This window comes from Mobula hypostoma, chromosome 8, assembly GCF_963921235.1.
Source record: "Mobula hypostoma chromosome 8, sMobHyp1.1, whole genome shotgun sequence".
Lineage (NCBI taxonomy): Eukaryota > Metazoa > Chordata > Chondrichthyes > Myliobatiformes > Myliobatidae > Mobula > Mobula hypostoma.
The window spans coordinates 93,462,262-93,485,827 of record NC_086104.1 but is presented as its reverse complement, the minus strand read 5'-3'; the positions used below and the strand labels follow the sequence as shown (position 1 = coordinate 93,485,827).

General features: G+C 43.7%; 1 protein-coding gene across 3 annotated transcripts in view; it reads left to right on the top strand.

The window, feature by feature from the left end:
- dhx57 (DEAH (Asp-Glu-Ala-Asp/His) box polypeptide 57) overlaps positions 1-23,566 on the top strand; it is a 79,443-nt gene that overhangs the window by 9,531 nt on the left and 46,346 nt on the right. For 2 of the 3 annotated variants that reach the window (XM_063056357.1, XM_063056354.1), the window contains exons 5-10: positions 1,333-1,533; positions 6,280-7,082; positions 9,217-9,404; positions 15,385-15,506; positions 16,596-16,791; positions 23,150-23,274. In XM_063056357.1, coding sequence (XP_062912427.1) covers positions 1,333-1,533; positions 6,280-7,082; positions 9,217-9,404; positions 15,385-15,506; positions 16,596-16,791; positions 23,150-23,274 — 1,635 coding nt within the window. The remainder of the gene's footprint in view (positions 1-1,332; positions 1,534-6,279; positions 7,083-9,216; positions 9,405-15,384; positions 15,507-16,595; positions 16,792-23,149; positions 23,275-23,566) is intronic. The other variant, XM_063056356.1, reaches the window with a different exon arrangement.

The window sequence follows — 23,566 nt, the reverse complement described above, 5'->3', positions numbered from 1 at the left end:
CCATATGATAGGGTCTTTTAAGAGACTCCTGGACAGGTACATGGAGTGTAGAAAAATAGAGGGCTATGGGTAACCCCAGGTAATTTCTAAGGTAAGGACGTGTTTGGCACAGCTTTGTGGGCCGAAGGGCCTATATTGTGCTGTAGGTTTTCTATGTTTCTAACAGGCATTTTGCATGGTACATTCAAGATTAAGCTTCTGTGGATAATTTTTCATTGGCCCTTTTGAATAAAGGACAGTTGAGCATTGTGTCACAGCTGGCCAATATGGTACTGAAACGTTCTCCATGGGTGACAGATGGCAAATAAGCATCCCCCTTCCTTTAATACCCTGTGTCAGTTTCAGAAACTGGGCTAAATTTAAGTGACTTAGAAAAATCTATCTTAGTATTCCTGTTCCAACCGCATTAAACAAAAAGCTGCCTGCACTGAATCAAGGAGGAGAACATGATTGCATTTGTGCATCTGTAACTTCCTCTGTACATGTCCTGTAACTTCCTTGCCTTTGGAAATGTCATATAAAAACATTTAGATCAAAGGGATAATTGGCTTTTGGGTTGAGATCTACGTCTTCTGTGTACAGAAATGTATAATAGGTGGGTTGGGTGAAGTAAAGAAAAAAGATGCTCATGTTGAGAGCAAGAATACGGGCTTAGACGAGACAAATTGGGCGGACTGACCTTTCTCAATGTTGTAACTTTGATATGATTCTGTAAACACACTTTACAGAAACAGTAATTACCGATCAGGGTTCAATTTCCACTGCTGCCTTTAAGGAGTTTCTATCTTCTCCCCATGACCGGTTACTCTGGGTTTCTCCCACATTCAAAGGACAATATGGTTAGGTAAGTTGTGGGTGTGCAGGATTGGAGCTGGAAGCATGGTGACACTTGCAGGCTGCCCTCATCACAAAACTTGCTGAGCAACACACACAAACTGCTGGAGGAATTCGGCAAGCCCTACAGCATCTATGGAAAAGAGTACTGTCGACGTTGTGGGTCTTGCCAAAGGGTCTCGGCCTGAAATGTCAACTGTACTCTTTTCCATAAATGCTGCCTGGCCTGCTGAGTTCCTCCAGCATTTTGTGTGTGTTGCTTGGATTTCCAGCATCTTCAGGTTTTCTCTTGTTTGTGATTTGACAAACCTTGCTGATTTGATTTGACACAAACAAGGCATTTTACTGTTATGCTTTGATGTACCTATGACAAACGAAGTTAATCTTGATTTCTTTCTTACAAAATTTGGCCACTGACAAACCCAAATTTCTCTTGCTGATATTTGAAGTCCTGTTTAGTTTATTGCTCTGCTTTCTTCCTTCCCTTTTATTTTGCAGAAATGAGGAATCTGAAGAGGACTATGATATGAAGGAAGAATTAGATGACCTAGATTACAGATATGATGATCAATACTGGTCGACAAAGGAAGAGGGTTTGGCCGTAGCTGAAAGCACTTTGCCGGTGTATCTTCCTGTTGAGCAACAGACAGAGTTGAAACAGCCTGAGATTTCTCCGTTTGCAGTTTGGAAGCTAACTAGGTTTGTTGGAATAGGTCTATTATGAGCTCTTGTTAGAGATTTTGGACCACTGCATTTAACACTGTAGTTTAGGAATGTGAATGTGAAACTTGGTTGCTGTTTAGCTGTTAATGGGGTAGCCTAAATGTATTTGACAGAACCTATGCAAGTTCAAGGGAAAGAATGATTGAAATGAATAGTAGAGGCTGGTGGACACAGGAGTAGACATGCTGGTGCAGTTAGTAAACACAGCAGGTTCTACTGATGCTGGAAATTGTTATGCTTAAAATGGCCGTGCGGGTGGGCACAATGGCTACTTCGGCTCCAATCAGGAAACACTGCTGATCATAAAAAACACTAAAATCTGCACGTCTACCTCGCTAGCAAACGGGATAACAAAGGTGCTGTACAGTTACGGACTAACACATGGAGCGGGTCCTCGTGCCGCGCGCCGCAGTCTGCTACAGCTACATGGAGAAGCAGTCCAGGAGAATGCAGAAGTACGGTAAGCATGCAGGTATTTGAGCAAGACAAAGCGGATTCCTGTAGACCCACGGTCCTGACGATTCTACTCACTAATGTCTCAATCGCCAGAAAATAAGCTGGTTTACCTGCATCTGCATCTGAACCAATGGGAGACAAGGGACTGCAGCATACTCCTCGTGACAGAAACATGGCTTCAGGACACCAGGCTCGGCCATCCAGCAAAGAAGGCCTGATATTTCAGGCAGATAGAAATACCATGATCTCTAGCAATACCCATGGAAGAGGTCTTTGTGTCTACGTAAATAAAAACTAGTGTGTGGATGCCTTGGTAGTAAAGGCCCACTGATCACTGTAGATAGAGTTTTTTATTGTGAAATACAGGCTCTTCTGCTTACTGCAGGTGTCCACTGCCATTGTTGTTTACATTCCCTCCCCCCCCCCCCCATGCTAGTGCTGAGGAAGCACTGCAGGAGCTCTACAGCACCGTCTGTGACCTTAAAACCACTCACCTTGAGAGTTTCCTCATTGTTGCTGGTAACTTCAGTTTAAGTACAGTCCTGCCAAAGTTCTACCAGCATATTAACTATACAGCCAGAAGAGAGGATATATTAGACCTGGTCTAGACCAACAGTCATGGAGCTGACAAGTCTGCCCCTACCCTCACCTCAGATACTCAGACCACGTATCCATTTTGCTGAACCCTGCATACAGGCCACTGGTTAAATGAGTCAAACCCGTTCACAGGGAGATCAGGACTTGTCCAGAAGATGCCACCTCAGCACAGCAAGAGTGCTTTGAAAGCTCAGACTGGAGCACACTCAGGGAAGTGGTTGCCTGCGATCACTACGGCAACACCGATGAACATGTGGGATCGGTGACTGGCTGCATGGGAAAGTGCATTGCGGACATTACTGTTATTAAACACAACACTGTCAGGGCAAACCAGAAACCATGGCTGACTGCAGGGGTTCATGCAGTGATCAGAGATCGGGACGCTGCCTTCAGATTGGGGGACAGGACGACTCTGAGGTCAGCAGGAGCTGCACTCTCCCGTGCCATCAGGAAGGCAAAGTGTGAGTGTGCACAGAAAATCCACAGAACCTTTGTGACCCCAGGGACACACGGCGCATGTGGCAAGGTATACAAACCATAACAGATTACAAGTCTGCCCTGCACGTCAGTGACAGCAATGCCACCCTTCCTGATTGGCAGAATGCCTCCTTTGCATAATATAACACAATGAATGATGTGACATTGAGAGAGGGCCCCTCTCTTGAGGAGCAGGCACCCTGTCCGGTCACAGCTGAGGTGAGGATGATCCTAGTCAGGGTAAACCCACACAGAGCTGCGGTGCTGGACAACATAGCTGGCCAGGTGCTGAGGGATGGCGCCGCCCAGCTAACAGAGGTCTTAATAGACTTCTTTAATATCTCTTTGAAACAGTCCACTGTCCTTGTAGGCTTCAAAGGCAACAATCATCATTCTGGTGTACAGGAGATTGGTGGTGACTGGTCTAAATGATTACTGCTCAGTGGCACTGCCTTCAACAATCACAAAGTGTTTTGAGCAGCTGGTAATGGATTGTGTAAAATCCCACCTTCCAGCTACACTGGACCCTTTCCAGTTCACCTCTTGCACAGACCGATCCCACTGAGGATGCCATAGCCTCGGCCCTCACTCTGTCCTGTCCTACCTAGAAAGTGATGCCTCATACACCAGGATGTTGTTCATCAACTTCATCTCAGGGGTTTTAATGCAATCATTCCTCAGGCTGGTGGGTAAACTGTCCTTGCAGGGACTAAACACCCTCTTCATAACTGGATCTTGGACTTCTTGATGGAGAGACCCCAGTCAGTCCGAGTTGGCAGCAACATCTCAAGGTCGGTCGCACTGAGCGATGATGTCCCCAGGGCTGAGTGCTCAGTCCACTGCTGTTCACGCTGCTGACTCACGACCACACTGCCAGATCCAGCTCCGACCTCAACATCAAGTTCACTGATGATACTACAGCGCTGGCCTCATCAGCAACAATGATGAGTCAGCACACAGAGAGGAGGTAGAGAGGCTTGTCAAATGGTGTGAGAACAACAACCTGAGTCTCAACATGGACGAGACAAAAGAGATGAGTGTGGACTTCAGGAAGGTGCAGGTTGACCACTCTCCATTGCACTTCTATGGCTGTGCCGTGGAGAAGGAGAAGAGCACAAAGTTCCTTGGTGTGTACGTAACGGACTACCTAACCTGGATCTACAACACCACCTCATTAGTCAAGAAGGCACAGTGGCGTCGGCAGTATCTGAGAAGAATGAAGTGTGTAAATCTCCCTGCCCCCATTCTAACAAATTTCAACAGGAGCACCTTTGACAGTGCCCTGTCTGGTTTTGCCACTGTGTGGCACAAAAGCTGCAAGGCATCGGACCATAAGACCATAGTGAGGATGGTAAAAACTGCCAAGAGGATCACCAGGGCCTCCCTCTCACCTATTTGTGATAATTACCAGGAGTGTTGTAGACATAGGGCCAGAAGCATTGTTGAGGATTCCTACCACCAATCCCACAATCTCTTTGACCCACTACCATTAGGAAAAAGGTACAGGAGCATGAGGACTAGGACTGCCAGACTGGATAACAGCTTCTTCCCTCAGGCTGTGAGACAAATGAATACCCTGCCATCTGCTAATACCCTACCCTGCCAATAGGTCTTGTCACTAGGACAGCAAGCTCTTTACTGCTAACTGTTTATCTGTGCTGTGAACTACATGCATTTTTGATTTTTTAAAAAACTCATAGTAATATTTTGTTTTATGTGACGTTTTGTGGGTGCTCTATGATCCGGGGGAATGTTGTTTTGCTTGGTTGTATATATGTACACTCAGATGACAATAAGCTATCAACTTGAACTTGAAATCCAGAGAAATACGCCAAATGCTGGAGGAAAAGAATAAACAGTTGACATTTTGGTGAAGACCCTTTGGTGCAAATAACCTGTTTTTGTGCTTCAGGTTCTGCATAAATGATCAGGACCTGACTCTCCACTGTCTCAGCCATAAAACCAGGGTTTTACAGGGCTGCAACATCACCTCATGGCTCTTGAACTCAATTCCCCAAGTAGGCCAGTGTTGGTGACCACACTTGGAATACTGTGCTCCGTTCTCGCCAGCTCATTAAGGGAAGGATGTGGAAACTTTACTGAGGTTGCAGATAAGATTTACCAAGATACTGACTGGATTAGAGAGCATGTCTTAAGAGGTTAGGTTGAGTGAGCTTGGGCTTTTCTGTCTGAACAGGAGGAGTATGAAATGATATTAGGCACTGATAGAGTGGATGGCCAGACTCTTCCCCCCCCCCCCCGCATAATATGAGGGGACATACTTTTAAGGTGATTGGAGGAAAGTTTAGGGGGAACCTCAGAGGAAAGTTGTTTTTTTTTTACACGGAATAGTGGGCACATGGAACGTGCTGCCAGGGGCAAAGGCAGAAATATTAGGGATATTTAATAATGGGCTCATAGATGACAGAACAATAGAGGGTTGTGTATGAGGGAAATAAAGTTAGATTGATCTTAGAGTAGGTTAAAAGGTTGGCACACCGTTGTGGTCCAAAGGTCCCATACTGTTCTGTTCTATTAGCATGATTATATAAAATAAAATCGTTTGTTTAACGTTGACTCCAAAATGAAAATCTGTATCACTGTCCAGTTCTTGGTTACTTATCCTGTTTTGCTTGCTTTTCTTACAGCTATTCTCTTCCTGGTAGAAGTGTCAAAGTAGATTGATTATTGCAGTGCACAATGCTTTGGGACTGAGGCCAGCTTAAAGGCAATGTCTTGCCCCAAGTTTGGCCAAAGTCCCAAAATATGGTCCACTTTATTCATTTTGGACATATCCTGTTTATTTCTAATTGTAGAGTACAATAAGAAGTTTTGCCTTTTGTGTCGAAATGGTGGCTTACGCTGTTATTTACCACGTCCATTCAAAGGGTGTGCAGGCCCACATGCAAAGTTTATCCTGCACTTTTCCAGACACCTTTACTCTATTGTTTTGTCATTCACTTTATTCTGTCTAAAAACACATTAAAAATTAAACGCTGCAGATTTTGGATCTACTGCAAATATGTCGACGTTGTGAATAGTTTTACTTATTTGATTTTAAAGTTAAGTAGCATTGTGCACTTAGTTTTAGGTTTTCTTGTATTGCACGGTTGAAAGATTTGTATATTGCAATGAATTCAGTCGGAGAATATTTAATTTATACAAAAATAACATAAATTATTTCTGCTTCAGGTATGGTTTTCATGCAGAGCTTTGTATGTCAGCGCTCAGAATGTTTGACGGGGATGCGGGATTATCCTTGGAATATCTGTTACTCCAGTGCTTCAAGGAAAAGTTTGGAAATGAGATCAAGGTCTCTCCCATATCAGATAATGTCAGCTTCGAAGAGTGTGGGGAGCGGAGACAAGAGGAAGCTCTTGCTCTCCGCTCCATATATGAAGGCAAATTCTCTGAAAAGATTCAGAACAGAGTTTGGACCATTGAATTGCCACTCAAATTTCTGTCGCAGAAACTTATCAAATCAAAAACGTGCAAGGCTGAAGAATCTGAATTGAAGGCAGTGAAAGGCATTTGTCAACATTACCTCAAGGGTAGATGCTACTTTGGATTGAGGTGCAAGTTCAGGCATGAGCCTCCTGGGAAGGAAGAAAGGAAAGAGGACAGTCATTTGCGTTGCGACATCAGTTCAATCCTGTACACACTTGAAATCCGTTTTCCACCTTGCAATAAATATCCATACCAGGCTCCACTTTTAGCCTTTTCTACCATCAATGACAATCTTCCACAAGCTTGCCGTTTGCATATAGCCGAGTACCTCTATGGAGAGGCCTTGTTAGCATCGGAAACAAATGAGCCAGTCATCCACACTTTGATAATGTGCCTGGAAGATGAAACCAAAATGAGTGAACTGCTCCTTGAAACCTCCCATAAATACAGCATGGCTCCTGTTACACTTTCTATTTTGACCAAACAGACTAACGGTGAGCAAGATCACAAAATGCCTGCCAGCCACCTACTTGGTCATCAGCTGACAGGTACTCTGTAAATGGACCATCTTTGAGATTTACTGTGATACTCTTTGAAGGCTTGATTTTGTGTAGAGCCCAGTTACACTTGCAGAAGCCGAGCTGAATTTTACAGGAGTCAACTCTGGAATCTGGCCCGTACTGAGGTGACATAGCCAGTGTTTTCTTTTGTGTGGCAGAATCCCAGGAAATGAGTTTAGAACATTGAAACATAGAAAATCTACAGCACATTACAGGCCCTTTGGTCCACAATGTAACCTGCTCTAGAAACGGTCTAGAATTTCCCTACCACATAACCCTCTATTTTTTCTGAGCTCTATGTACCTATCTAAGAGGCTCTTAAAAGACCCTATTATATCCTCCTGTACCGCCATCGCCAGCAGTGCATTCCACACACCCCCACTCTCTGTGTGAAAAACTTACCCTTGACAATCCCCCTTGTACCTACTTCCAAGCACCTTAAAACTACGTCCCCTTGTGCTTAATATGGAACCATAACGGCAGAGGTTTTTTTTTTAACTAGCATTCAATATTGTAAGTTAGGAAGCACACGCAAGCGGTCTGTATACCACATTAAAAATGGTTTTATAAAGGTCGCCACAGTTGTATCCAGGTTATTCCGCAGGTTTAACTTTTCTGAAATTTGAATTAGCTACTCCTTAATATATGCAGGGTCCTGATGGAGTGCCTTAACCCGAAACATTGACAATTCCTTTCCTCCCACAGATGCTGCCTGGCCCTTTGGGTTCCTCCAGTTGATGGTTGTGTTATTCCAGCATCTGCAATCTCATTGTGCCGCCATAAGAGATGGCCACATTATGTGGGGTGGTTCAGCCAGCTGCTTTGCAGTCCTGCATCTAGCTGCACTGGTGCAGCCCTGACCTTGGGTTTACACTTTGTCCCAGTGAATGTCTGGGTTTTCCCTTGGATGCCCCAGTTTCCTGCCACATCCCAAAGTATGCAGATTGCTGGGATGATTAGCCACTGTAAATTTCCCCTGGTGTGTGGATGAGCAGTTCATTTGGAGAATTGATGGAAAGGTGTGGAAAATAACAAAAACATTAGTTTAAATGATGGTTGATGGCAAGCGTGGATTCCACGGGCTAAAGGACCTGTTTTCATGCTGTACAAGTCTATAACTGCATTCACTTCCTTTGATATTGAGGGAGGCAAAATTGATGAATACTCCCAAGGGATCTTTTGTGTTTGCCTGTAATAGTCAGAGCCTCAATATAAGAAAGTCGCCTTCAAAACGGACCCTTCAATAAGATAAATACAACAAGTTCTGCAGATTCTGCAAATCCAAAGCAACACACTCAAAAGGCTGGAGGAACTCAGCAGGTCAGGCGGCATCTATGGAAATGAACCAATGGTTGACGTTTTGGGCCAAAACCCTACCTCAGAACTGGAAAGGAATGGGGAAGACACCAGAATAAAAAGATGGAGGAGAGGGGAAGGAGGATAGTTGGAAGGTGATAGGTGAAACCAGGTGTGTGGGAAAAGTAAAGGGCTGGAGAGGAAGGAATCTGATAGGAGAGGAGAGTGGACCGTAGGAGAAAGGGAAGGAGGAGGGGCACCAGGAGGAGGTGATAGGCAGCTGAGAAGAGGTAAGAGGTCAGAGTGAGAAATAGAAGAAGAGGGGAGGGGGAGGGAATTTTTTTTACCAGAAGAAATCGCTATTTAAGCCATCAGGTTAGAGGCTACCCAGATGGATTATAAGGTGTTGCTCCTCCATCCTGAGGGTGGCCTCATTGTGGCACAAGAGGAGGCCATGAACAGACATGACTGTTCAGGAATGGAAATCAGAATTAAAATGTTGGGTCACTGGGAAGTTCTGCTTTTGAGGATGGAGCGGGGGTGCTTAGTGAAGCAGCCCCTCAATGACAATGGGTCTCACCAATGAGTGAGGCCTCCAGTAAGTCTCCCTGGGTATCAAACTGGGCATGCTTGTGCAATTTAACCAATTTCCCCTGGGATCAATAAAGTATGACTATGACTATGACTGAACCCCTGCAGTGGGATTTGACTTTAACCTTCTAAGTGGAAGGTGGAAGTGGATCTAAAGCTGATACTTAATCTTATTATGCCTATTGTATTTTGACGCTGTTGTCTTTCCAGTTAAGCTAATGTTTTGCAATTGCAGAGAAATACAGTCCCAGGAAGGAGGATGAAGATGACATCTTGGAGGAGGAGGTTGAAACTGCGGCTGTGGTTGTAGAAACAGAGAGTTATGCGCATCTGAAGAAGAGGCAGTTGAAAAAGTTTAACTGGAAAGTGGAAAATATATACAAAGAAAACCAAAAGCTCTATAAACAATTTAAAGACAAACAGGTAACTTCAAATGTTCTCCATCTTATTCTGAAGGGTGTGTTTAATGCATGATAGTTTATAACAACTTGCTTTTTCCTCAGCATTTTAAGCACTGATCATTTGTTTGGTAATTTTGGTTGTAGAAAGCATGTTCTGTCCATCGGAAGTCTGTTCTTCAAGAATATAAGAATTAGGAGAGCTTTTTCAGGTGTTTGTTTTTGCTCTGAACCTGAGATGCTGATTTGTCTATTCCAAAATGCTTTCATGATCTAAAATCTGTTCACCTGTCTTCAATATGCTCAACGTTTGAGCAATAGTAGCACTCTACGATTGAGAGTTTCCCCTCACCCACTCCTCCTGATTCAAAGACAATGAAGCTTACCACACCAGTGAGGTCTTCCTTGGACTACCTTAACGTAGGTCAGAATGTTGTTTCTGGATTTCAGTTCAGCGTTCAACACCTCTGTCCCACAAACCTTGGTGAACAAACTCCTAGTCCTCCGCCTAAGTACGCCACTGTGCATCTGGGTGTTGGACTTCCTAACCAGTGGAGCTGGTACAGTCAGGATGTACAACCACTCCTCCCTCCCCATCATCCTCAACACAGGTGCCCTCCCCAACCCCCCAGGGCTGTGTGCTGAGCCCATTGCGGTACATTCTGCTCACACATGACTGCACGGCCGAGCAACTGAGTAATCACATTGTCAAGTTTGCCAATGGATTCACAGTGGGGCTCAACACCAACAATAGCGAGACGGCCTACAGAGAAGAGGTGGAAGAGCACAAGGCCTGATGCCAGGCAAATAACCTCTTCTTCAATGTCAGCAAGACACAAGAGATGGTTATTAACTTCAGGGAAGACACAGGAGATGGTCATTAACTTCAGGGAAGACACAGGAGATGGTCATTAACTTCGGGGAAGACACAGGAGATGGTCATTAACTTCAGGGAAGACACAGGAGATGGTTATTAACATCAGGGAAGACACGGGATGGTTATTAACTTCAGGGAAGTCGCAGGAGATGGCTTTTAGCTTCAGGGAAGACACAGGAGATGGCTACTAACTTCAGGGAAGACACAGGAGATGGCTATTAACTTCAGGGAAGACACAGGAGATGGCTATTAACTTCAGGGAAGATGCAGGAGATGGTTATTAACTTCAGGGAAGACACAGGAGATGGTTATTAACATCAGGGAAGACACGAGATGGTTATTAACATTAGGGAAGACACGGGATGGTTATTAACTTCAGGGAAGTCGCAGGAGTTGGCTTTTAACTTCAGGGAAGACACAGGAGATGGCTACTAACTTCAGGGAAGATACAGGAGATGGCTACTAACTTCAGGGAAGATACAGGAGATGGCTACTAACTTCAGGGAAGACATAGGAGATGGCTATTAACTTCAGGGAAGACGCAGGAGATGGCTGTTAACTTCAGGGAAGACACAGGAGATTGTTATTAACTTCAGGGAAGTCACACCATTCACACTGTCGTTTACATAGGCAGCACAGCAGTGGAAATTACAAGCAGTTTCAAACTCTTAGGATTTCACATCTCACACAACACATCCTTCACAATTATTAAAGTTTACCAACGCCTCTACTTTCTGGGAAGGCTGAAGGGAGCTGGGCCATGCACATCTATACTCTCGTTCTTCTGCAGATACGCAGTAGAGAGCATCCTAATGAACTGCACAGTACAGAAACTACACTGCAGCGGACAGGAAGGCTCTACAACAGGTAGTCAAAACTGCACAACGCATCACCAGCACTGTGTACCCACCATCAAGGACATATATACAGAAAGGAGCCAGTGAAAGGCCAGCTACATCATAAATGATCCCACTCACCCTGTACATGGACTGTTCATCCCACTTCCATCAGGGACAAGGCTGTGTAGCATCCACACCAAGACCACCAGTTTCTAAAACTGTGACTTTCCCCAAACAGTAAGGCTGATCAGCACCTCCATCTACTAACCCATCCTTCCACGGCCTGTCCACCACTATTTTATTATTTCCTGTCAGAATCACCTTGTGTATAGACATAGACACTCCTGTGCCTAGTGTCACTTTATGGACACTCAGTCAATCTATGTAAATAAGCTATCTTATGTATTTATATTTATTATGTTTTTAAATTATTGTGTCCTTTATCTTATTGTGTATTTTTTTGCACTACACCAGATCTGGAATAACAATTATTTTGTTCTCCTTTACACATGTGTGCTGGAAATAACATTAGACAATCTTGAATCTTGAACCCTGAAGAAATTTTTCATGGGGCCTTTCTTATAAACCCTTGTCAATTTAGGCTTCGTTCCCTCATCAGAATCAGGTTTATTATCACCGGTATGTGTTGTGAAATTTGTTAATAAACCTGATCATTGATCTCCCTCCCCTAAATTCGTGTGAGACCAAAGTACGTTTGTTGCTCTTCTTCAAGGCAAATGCACTCTTCCTTAAGCAGTGAGACCAAAATTACAGTCATCCAGGTATGGTCTCTTCAGTGTTCTGCACAATTGCAGTAAGATTCCTTCAATCTTGAACTTAAATCCCTTTTACATCTGCTTTTTCTAATTCCTTTCTGCACCTGCATGTGACTGTTTTCTGATTAGGGTGATAGAACATTACAGCACAGAATCAGGCCCTACGGCCCATCTAATCCGTGCCAAGCTATTATTTTGCCTGGTCCCATCGACCTTCACCCAGACTATAGCCCCCAATACCCCTCCCATCCACGACCTATCCAAACTGCTCTTAAATGATAACAATTTCTCCTAAGTGTTAATGACATTGTTGGATAATGTCATCCAGGGCTCCCTAAATATTAATATTTCTGCTTCTTAAACTCATATTTATTTTTCTTACCTCAAAATATATTCCATCTGCCTCTATCTTGAGTACTCATTTCATCTATTAGTATCCCTTTGTAGATGTTTTGATCTTTGCAGCTTGTTTTCCACGTACCTTCTGAATCATACATAAATTGAATATCTTATCCATATGATATTGATTGTAAGCCACTGAACCCCAAGCTTGCTTCTAGCAATATTCCGCTTCATGTAGCCAGACAGTGGCTATTTTTGTTTCTAATCTCCTTCTTTGTTTCTCACCAGTCTTCAATCCATGCTGACTTAAATAGACATGTTCTACATTTTTTTGTTTTACTACTAACCTCTCGTCATAATCATAATATCAGTCATACAGCGTGAAGTGTTGGCGCGTGGCCAAGTGGTTACGGCGTCGGTCTAGTGATTCGAAGGTTGCTAGTTCGAGCCTCAGCTGAGACAGCGTGTGTGTCCTTGAGCAAGGCACTTAACCACACATAGCTCTGTGACGACACCGGTGCCAAGCTGTATGGGTCCTAATGCCCTTCCCTTGGACAACATTGGTAGCGTGGAGAGGGGAGACTTGCAGCATGGGCAACTGCTGGTCTTCCATGCAACCTTGCCCAGGCCTGCACCCTGGAAACTTCCCAAGGTACAAATCCATGGTCTCACGAGAGTAACGGATGCCTATGAACAGCATAAAAATAGACCCTTCAGCCCACTGAGACCAGACTGGTTCCATCAAGCATCCATTTGCACTAATCCTGCAATGAAACCCTTGCTATTCTTCTCATTTCTCTTCTATTCCCCCTGGAATTTACCACTCGTCTACAAATTAGGGCTATTTGCAGAGGACAGTTAACTTTCCAACCTGCATCCTTTTGGGATGTGGAAGGAATCGGAAGAGCCCACAGAATTCACACACAATTAAAGGGAGAACATGCAAACACCACACAGACAGCAGTAAGGTCAGGATGCAAGCTCTGTGATTGCATCACTGTACTGCCCAAATGGGAATGTACCAGTCATGTACCTCTCTAACGGACACCTGTATTTCTGTTTGTTTCACCTCTTAATTTTTGGGTCTATTTTACCCTAGCCAGGCCCTCTTTCATCCCACTGAGGTTATCATTCCTCCAATGACATTTTTTGTAATTCTCTCTGACTATTCTAAAGTATATAATATAGAATTTATATTTCCCTCTTGGAGAAGCAGAATGTTTTTTGTTCATAGAGCTGAGGCAGATTTGTGAACCTTCAGATCTAACTCTACTGTGGCAATGAATCTGTGGTATTCATTGCCACAGATGGCTGTGGAGGCCAAATCATAGGGTATATTTAAACCGGAGATTGATAGGTTCTTGATTTGTAAGGGCATCAAAGGGGAGAAGGTAGGAGAATGGGGTTGAGAGGGATAATAAATCAGCCATGATGGAAGTGGCCTAGTTCCGCTCCCATGTCTTATGGTCTTATTGTCTAAGTCGGTCAATACTTCTACCTGTCCTATTCTCATGCCCTTTTAATTCAATTACTTCATCCAACTGGTCACTCAGGTCCTGAGTTTTGACATATTTTCTGCCTCAACATTAAACCTGGAGGTGAACTCCAATTCTATAATTCTGCATGATTATTTCACCAGTCCTTTACTCCAAACCCTGCATAGAAACTTCATTTATTTATTACTAAACTAGTGGAAGCTGTCTGCTTTTTTTTATAATTTTAAGCATCATTCTCTACTTCTGCTTATTTCTGGAGTTCCCTAAGGATTTAGCCTCACTCCCCCTCCCAATTTTATTCTTGGTCCTTTGCAATCTCATCCAAAATCACAACATAAGGTTGTATATGTACATTGACATCACATACTTCTACCTCACTACCTCCCTTGAGCTCAAGAAATTTCCCCACATCTCTGTACTAAAGGGATATCCTTCTATTCCGAAGGCTGTGCCTTCTGGTCCTAGATATGCCAACTAGTGGAATGGTGCCACAGCAACAACCTGGCACTCAACGTCAGTCAGACGAAAGAGCTGATTGTGGACTTCAGGAAGGGTAAGGTGAAGGAACACACATCAATCCTCATAAAGGGATCAGAAGTGGAGAGAGTGAGCAGCTTCTAGTTCCTGGGTGTCAAGATCTCAGCGGATCTAACCTGGTCTCAACATATCGATATTATAAAGAAGGCAAGACAGCGGCTATACTTTATTAGGAGTTTGAAATGATTTGGCAGGTCAACAGAAACTTCTATAGTTGTACCGTGGAGAGCATTCTGACAGGCTGCATCACTGTCTGGTATGGTGGGGCTACTGTACAGGACCGAAAGAAGCTGCAGAAGGTTGTAAATCTAATCAGCTCCATTTTGGGTACTAACCTACAAAATACCCAGGACATCTCTTCAGGGAGCCGTGTCTCAGAAAGGCAGCATCCATTATTAAGGACCTCCAGCACCCAGGGCATGCCCTTTTCTCACTGTTACCATCAGGTAGGAGGTACAGAAGCCTGAAGGCACACACTCAGCGATTCAGGAACAGCTTCTTCCCCTCTGCCATCCGATTCCTAAATGGACATTGAACCCAGGAACACTACCACACTTTTTTAGTGTATATTATTTCTGTTTTTTGCATGAATTTTAATCTATTCAATATATATATACTGTAATTTTTTTTATTGTTTTTTTCTTCTGTATTACGTATTGCATTGAACTGCTGCTGCTGGGTTTCACGACGCATGGCTGATTCTGATTCTGATTCTCCCGCTGAGGAAACATCCTCTCCACATCCACTCTATCTAGGTCTTTTAATATCTAATAGGAATCATATTGAAACCTCCCTTCATTCTTCTAAACTCACGCCAGTGCAGGCTCAGAGTCATCAAACACTCCTCGTACCTTAACCCTTTCATTTTGAGATAATTCTCATGAACCTCCCCTGGACTCTCTCCAATAGCAGCACTTCCTTTCTTAAATAGGGGGCCCAAAACTGCTCGCAACACTCCAAGTGCAGTCTGATCAATGCCACGTAAAGTCTTAGCGTTACATCCTTGCTTTGATATTCTAGTCCTCTTGAAAGGATTGTTAGGTGAATGGTCTACTTGTGTGTCAGAGCATCTGTGTGTTTTCATGTATCATCTTTGCGATTTATTGATGGAGGTAAAATCATGCCCTAATTTTTACAGTCTTCCAAACGCTACCAGTCAATGCTGCAAGAGAGGAAGAAACTCCCAGCCTTTGATGCAAAAGACCAAATCTTGGATATGTTGAGTAAGGCCCAGGTACTGGTGGTGAGTGGAATGACAGGGTAAGTTTGGCAGATGTTGGATCTGATACTAAATTGTGATGTTACCAAGTTAACACCTTTTTAGACAGTTAAGTAAGTGAGCCTCCAGAAAGTAGTGAGTTGTTGTAGTGTTGCAGGAGTAATGTCCATTATCTTAAACCTAATTAAATTGGGCTGCATTGGAGGAACATGAACAGAATTTGATTACTTGTAGTGAGGTGGAGTATAACCTACTAACCAGGGTGGGTGTGGCTGCAACAGCTGTCAATTGGGTGCCATTCATCGTGAAGCAGTTCCTTTGATTGATGACTTGCCCACCATCAGAAAAGCTCACATTCCTCACATCATTTATGTAGCCACCTGTTATCCACACAATACTTTGCAGCAGTTTCAAAAGCTGCTTCAAAACTTTTCCGTCCATCATTTACCGAAAAGGAGAGGGGGATTGAAACATGGGAACATATAATTTCCAAAATCAGATCCATATTACCTCTCTGTGACTGCTGGACCAGGATTTCAGTGCCTTATACCTAGCAGCAACACGAGAGCACCTTCACCAGCCCAACTGCAGTGATGGAGACTGCCTTCTCAATGGGAAGCTAGGTACACACAGCAAATGCTGGCCTTGTTGATGCCAAGATAATGGACTTTGACTATTTTTGGCAAGTATCTCTTGTATCTTCAGTGGATGTCAGGCAGAACGTTAACTACAGGGCAAGATAATGTCAATGGAATTTTTCAAAAAATAAATCAGATAATGGCTTCTCTATCAAATATTCATAATACAGTTTCAGCTTATTGTATTTATTTTGTTTTAGGCTTCAACTTGTGCCAATAACTGCAATTCCGAATGCCCACTTTAAATCGCTGAAACAATGGGGAAGTACTTGCAGCTAACATTGAGCAGCAACTAAATTTAAATGCTGTACTGGAATTCTTATCATCATTTTTTCACTTTTTTATAGTTTGAAATTTCAAGTTGCAAATGATTCCAGTCTTAAATCTTTATTCAAATATTCATCTGTGTAGTCGGTGAGATTGTACATGTTTATCCACGTAATGTGTCATACATATGGAAAGCAGTGTTTTCTTTTCTCCAAAATCCCACAGGTGTGGAAAGACGACCCAAATTCCTCAGTTTATCTTGGACGACTCCCTCACTGGTCTTCCGGGAGAAGTTGCAAACATCGTCTGTACTCAACCTCGGAGGATCTCTGCTATTTCTGTGGCTGAGCGTGTAGCTAAAGAACGGGCTGAGAGACTGGGAGAAAGTGTAGGATACCAGATTAGACTTGAAAGTGTGAAGGTTGGTCTGTGTTTAAGTAATCAGTAGTATTTAAAAACACAGGATGATATTTTTGTTGTAATATAGGGTGAAGATCTTAATAAGCAGCGATTTACTGATTTATTTGTTTAGGTGACATAGAAACATAGAAAATAGGTGCAGGAGTAGGCCATTCAGCCATTTGAGCCTGCACCGCCATTCATAGAAACATAGAAAATAGGTGCAGGAGTAGGCCATTCGGCCCTTCGAGCCTGCACCGCCATTTATTATGATCATGGCTGATCATCCAACTCAGAACCCAGCCTTCCCTCCATACCCCCTGACCCCTGTAGCCACAAGGGCCATATCTAACTTCCTTTTAAACATAGCTAATGAACTGGCCTCAACAGTTTGCTGTGGCAGAGAATTCCACAGATTCACCACTCTCTGTGTGAAGAAGTTTTTCCTAACCTCGGTCCTGAAAGGCTTCCCCTTTATCCTCAAACCGTGACCCCTCGTTCTGGACTTCCCCAACATCAGGAACAATCTTCCTGCATCGAGCCTGTCCAATCCCTTTAGGATCTTATACGTTTCAATCAGATCCCCCCTCAATCTTCTAAATTCCAACGAGTATGAGCCTAGTTCATCCAGTCTTTCATCATATGAAAGTCCTGCCATCCCAGGAATCAATCTGGTGAACCTTCTTTGTACTCCCTCTATGGCAAGGATGTCGTTCCTCAGATTAGGGGACCAAAACTGCACACAATACTCCAGGTGTGGTCTCACCAAGGCCTTGTACAACTGCAGTAGTACCTCCCTGCTCCTGTACTCGAATCCTCTCGCTATAAATGCCAGCATACCATTCGCCTTTTTCACCGCCTGCTGTACCTGCATGCCCACTTTCAATGACTGGTGTATAATGACACCCAGGTCTCGTTGCACCTCCCCTTTTCCTAATCGGCCACCATTCAGATAATAATGTGTACACTATGGCTATGTCCACATTCGACCGAATAATTTTGAAAATGCCGGTTTCTTGTAAAAACGATAGACGTCCACACCAGGCATTTTTGAAAATACCTTCTGTCCACATTAACACGGGTATTTGGGCGAATCTCCTCCTGCTGGGCACGTGCAGGACACATCTACAGAAAACAAGCGAAGAGGAAGAGGTATACTTGGTGCACGTTTGTCCAGTTACAGACTAGAAAAACTTAAAAGGAAATTGCCAAACGACAAACAGCTGTTGGCTGTCGTGCAGGAGGACTTAAAACTAAAAAAACAAATACTGGAGTGTATGGAGGCAACTAACAGGGAGTTCAGGGACAGTATGACCCAGCTGACGACGAACATTGAAAAACTGACTAACTTTGTTGCAGAGGAATTTGCATTGATGAGGAATATGATGGATCCCCCACAATACATTTCCTACAACCATAGTCTCTTCACCGAGGAAAGGGACGGCAGGTTTTTTAAAACCTTCGGTTATCCCGTACACACTACAGCGCCCACCCGGCGTTTTCAGATTTAAACACTCTGGAGAGTGTTTTAGAAAAGCTCCGTTTTTGGGGGAGGGAAACGCCATTTCAGTGTGGACGGAGGGTCAAAACGAAGAGAAAAGGCTTCGGTTACGGATTTAGCCGGTCTAGTGTGGACGTAGCCTATGGATCATGATCTTCTCCAGATCAAGTGCTGTTGCTCTGTGGGTCTATCTATAGTCAAGCAACTAACTAGTTGATGCATTACAGTCTTGAACAATCTATGGACTCACTTTCAAAGACTCTACAATTCCTCTTCTCAGTATTATTTATTTACTTATTTGTATTGCTCAGTTTGCCTTGTGCTCATTGGTTGCTTGTCAGACTTTGTGCGTAGTTTTTCATTGATTCTCTTGCTCTTCTTTTACTGTAAGTTAACCATAGGGTAGCATATGGTGACATATACTTTGACCTTTGAAAATAATATCAATAAATACACTCTTCCCTCAAGGGATTGATAAAACTTTGCTAATTTCTCTTTTAATGAATAATCACTTCCTAAAAGTATTATTACCTTTGCTCGGCGCCTCATGTAACCACCAAAATGAAAGCTGGTCAAAAGTTTGTTGTCAGCAGTTCTTCAATCTTGGGCTCTCTCGAAAAATGATTTAGCTAATCCGTTCTCCATTTCCTAGGATTTTAAATGGCTTCTTTGTTCTTTCCATCCCCATTTAAACTGTGACTTCATGTGATATGAGGCATCCTTCCCCAACCCCCGATTGGTTATGTAATGCTCTGGTACCTTAAATAAAAGAGGAGTGTTAAATGCCAAGTTCATTGTGCTTTCAGTAATGTTTCAGGTTAGTAAATTCTTAAATCATTGATACTTCCTTCAGGGCCAAGCAAGATTTTGCTGACACCTTGAATGTTGGATGTATCTTTAATAGAAGTTTGTAGAAAATTGAACATTAATTAGTTGCTTCACTATAGCAATATATATTTATTGTTTCGTTCATCATCATCATCATCAGGTGCCATGTCCAGTTTGAGCTTTGACTGCCATGGCCCACACACTCCTGTTTCGGGTCAAGTGGATCGATTCATTGGTATTCATTTCCAGTTCTCTGGCTGCTGTCTCCATCATCATTTGTCTTTGCCTTCCTCTTGCTTTCTTCCCTTCAATCATTCCCATAATTACCGTGCATTCTAACTCCTCTTTCCTAATCACATGTCCAATAAAGTTACGTTGCCTTTTCATGATCTCATGCATTATTTCTCTTTTTGTGTTTGCTCTGTTCATGACATCCTTGTTAGATATTTCTTTCGTACATAATATTCTTTGCATCCTCCTCCAAAACCATATCTCTGCTGCTTCAATTTGTTTCCTCATGTTACTAGATATTGTCCAATATTCTGATCCATTGTTTCATTATACCGTTATTTTTACTAGTTGATGTTGAACCAATATACGCTCAGTGGCCACTTTATTAGGTACCAATGTACGTCTGCTTGTTAATGTAAATATCTGATGGGCCAGTTTATGCAACTCAATGCACAAAAGCATGTGGACACAGTCAAGAGGTTCGGTGGTTGTTCAAACCAAAGATCAGAATGGGAAGAAAGGTGACTTTAGCTGGGAAATGATTGCTGGTGCCAGACAGGGTGGTTTGAGTGACTCAGAAACCGCTGATCTTCTGAGATTATCATGCACAACAGTCTCTAGAGTTTACAGAGAGTAGTGCGATGAACAAAAAAAATCCTCTGGATGGAAACACCACATTAATGAGAGATGTCAGATGAGCATAGCCAGAGTGGTTTAAGCTGACAGGAAGGCAGGAGTAAATCAAATAACCATGCATTATAACAGTGGTGTGCAGAAAAGCACCTCTGACGACACAACACATTGAACCTTGAAGTGGATGGGCTGCAGCAGAAGACCTCCTGTACCTAATGAAGTGGCCACTAAGTGTTGCATCTGTCTTGGCTGTGTTTTATCCCCTATATAGTTAAAGCTACGATAGCAGTTGTTTTACTTTTTCATGAGTCTCAATAATACTTAAAACCTGTTTGCAGTAAAGGTTTTTATAAAAACAAGCTGATATCCTTGCTACTCAAAGCTTCTGGAAAGCATTTATTTAAACGTTTCAACTTGCATTGTATTCTGCATTATCTCCATTGCCATATGTGACTTTATTGCTGTTCTTTGAATTACAGTTTACTTGGCAACTAACTGTAAAGTGCCTTTTGACATGCTGAGGTTATGGAAGACTTTACACAAACATAGTTGTTCACTCACTATTGCCATTGCAGAGATTCCGTTTGATCTCCATAATAAACTTGTTTTCATCTCCAGAAATCTTTATCGACTCCTAAATTCTAAGATCCTAAGATCCACAAACCTGCCTGTCCTGGCCGACCTATTGTCTCAGCTTGCTCCTGCCCCACCGAACTCGTTTCTGCATACCTCGACACTGTTTTATCACCCCTTGTTCAATCCCTTCCGACCTATGTTCGTGACACTTCTCACGCTCTTAAACTTTTCGATGATTTTAAGTTCCCTGGCCCCCACCGCTTTATTTTCACCTTGGATGTCCAGTCCCTATATACTTCCATCCCCCATCAGGAAGGTCTCAAAGCTCCACGCTTCTTTTTGGATTCCAGACCTAATCAGTTCCCCTCTACCACCACTCTGCTCCGTCTAGCAGAATTAGTCCTTACTCTTAATAATTTCTCCTTTTGCTCCTCCCATTTCCTCCAAACTAAAGGTGTAGCTATGGGCACCCGTATGGGTCCTAGCTATGCCTGCCTTTTTGTTGGGTTTGTGGAACAATCTATGTTCCGTGCCTATTCTGGTATCTGTCCCCCACTTTTCCTTCGCTACATCGACGACTGCATTGGCGCTGCTTCCTGCACGCATGCAGAACTCGTTGCCTTTATTAACTTTGCCTCCAACTTTCACCCTGCCCTCAAGTTTACCTGGTCCATTTCTGACACCTCCCTCCCCTTTCTAGATCTTTCTGTCTCTGTCTCTGGAGACAGCTTATCCACTGATGTCTACTATAAGCCTACTGACTCTCACAACTATCTGGACTATTCCTCTTCTCACCCTGTGTCTTGCAAAAACGCCATCCCCTTCTCGCAATTCCTCCGTCTCCGCCGCATCTGCTCTCAGGATGAGGCTTTTCATTCTAGGACGAGGGAGATGTCTTCATTTTTTAAAGAAAGGGGCTTCCCTTCCTCCACTATCAACTCTGCTCTTAAACGCATCTCCCCCATTTCACGTACATCTGCTCTCACTCCATCCTCCCACCACCCCACTAGGAATAGGGTTCCCCTGGTCCTCACCTACCACCCCACCAGCCTCCGGGTCCAACATATTATTCTCCGTAACTTCCGCCACCTCCAATGGGATCCCACCACTAAGCATATCTTTCCCTTCCCCCCCCCTCTGCATTCCGCAGGGATCGCTCCCTACACAACTCCCTTGTCCATTCGTCCCCCCCATCCCTCCCCACTGATCTCCCTCCTGGCACTTATCCGTGTAAGCGGAACAAGTGCTACACATGCCCTTACACTTCCTCCCTTACCACCATTCAGGGCCCCAAACAGTCCTTCCAGGTGAGGCATCACTTCACCTGTGAGTCGACTGGGGTGATATACTGCGTCCGGTGCTCCCGATGTGGCCTTTTATATATTGGTGAGACCCGACGCAGACTGGGAGACCGCTTTGCTGAACGTCTACGCTCTGTCCGCCAGAGAAAGCAGGATCTCCCAGTGGCCACACATTTTAATTCCACATCCCATTCCCATTCTGACATGTCTATCCACGGCCTCCTCTACTGTAAAGATGAAGCCACACTCAGGTTGGAGGAACAACACCTTATATTCCGTATGGGTAGCCTCCAACCTGATGGCATGAACATTGACTTCTCTAACTTCCGCTAGGCCCCACCTCCCCCTCGTACCCCATCTGTTACTCTTTTTAATGCACACATTCTTTCTCTCACTCTCCTTTTTCTCCCTCTGTCCCTCTGAATATACCTCTTGCCCATCCTCTGGGTCCCCCCCCCGTCTTTCTTCCCGGACCTCCTGTCCCATGATCCTCTCGTATCCCCTTTTGCCTATCACCTGTCCAGCTCTCAGCTCCATCCCTCCCCCTCCTGTCTTCTCCTATCATTTTGCATCTCCCCCTCCCCCTCCAGCTTTCAAATCCCTTACTCACTCTTCCTTCAGTTAGTCCTGACGAAGGGTCTCGGCCTGAAACGTCGACTGCGCTTCTTCCTATGGATGCTGCCTGGCCTGCTGCATTCACCAGCAACTTTGATGTGTGTTGCCTAAATTCTCTTCAGCTTTTTTTTATTGTATTTACTCCATTCTGCCTATATTTTTCGTATTTTCCTTTTCAATTTGGAGCGGGCTGATTGAATTAAGTTTTTATTGGTTTCTCTATAAAACAACTTATTGTTCTAGAAGTGTTAGCGTTGCCCTCAGTGAATAATTACAATGAATTACAATCTTTGCATATGAATTTGCGAGTGTTTCACTAATCTCAAATGAGCAAGTAGGTAGCTGGAGACCCAACCCCAAGTCTGAAATGGCTAATACTAGGGATGATAATTTTACGGTGATTGGAGCAAAATGTAGGGGGGATGTCAGAGGTCAGTCTGTTTTATACAGAGTGGTGAGTGTGTGGAATGCCCTGATATGGGTGGGGGTAGAGGCAGATACATTAGGGGAATTTAACAAACACTTAGATAGGCACATGGATGACAGAAAAAAGGGAGAGCCACCTAGGAGGGAAGGGTTAGATTGATCTAGGAGTAGGCTAAAAGGTTGGTGCAACATTGTGGGCCAAAGACCTGTACTGTGCTGTAGTGTTTTGTGTAAGCTTTGGATATTCACATTTGGCATTTTACTTTCAGTCCTCCTCGACCAGGTTGCTTTACTGTACCGCAGGAGTGCTGCTCAGGCGCCTGGAAGCAGATCCAGATCTTAAAGGCGTGACCCATGTTATCGTAGATGAAGTTCACGAAAGAACTGAGGAAAGGTAATTCTATTAACCTCTGTAAAGCTGGGGCCACTCTGCTGTGACTTTCAAAGCAGTGGTGTTGCTGGGTGCCATCAAGTGGAAAAGTCACTAATTCAGGAAAGGCAACCGGATTGAGAGTTTCAAACCACAGGATTTGTGCAGAGAAGCTGCTGGGAATTAGAACCTGCAGTGAAACTTGATGTTGAGGGGGAGCAAGTTGTACAGAAAGAAAAAAAATTAAAAGATCGTGCAGGAAGAAAAAACTTTAAAGGATGTTGCACAGTAAATTTAAAGAACAGAACCAAGTAAG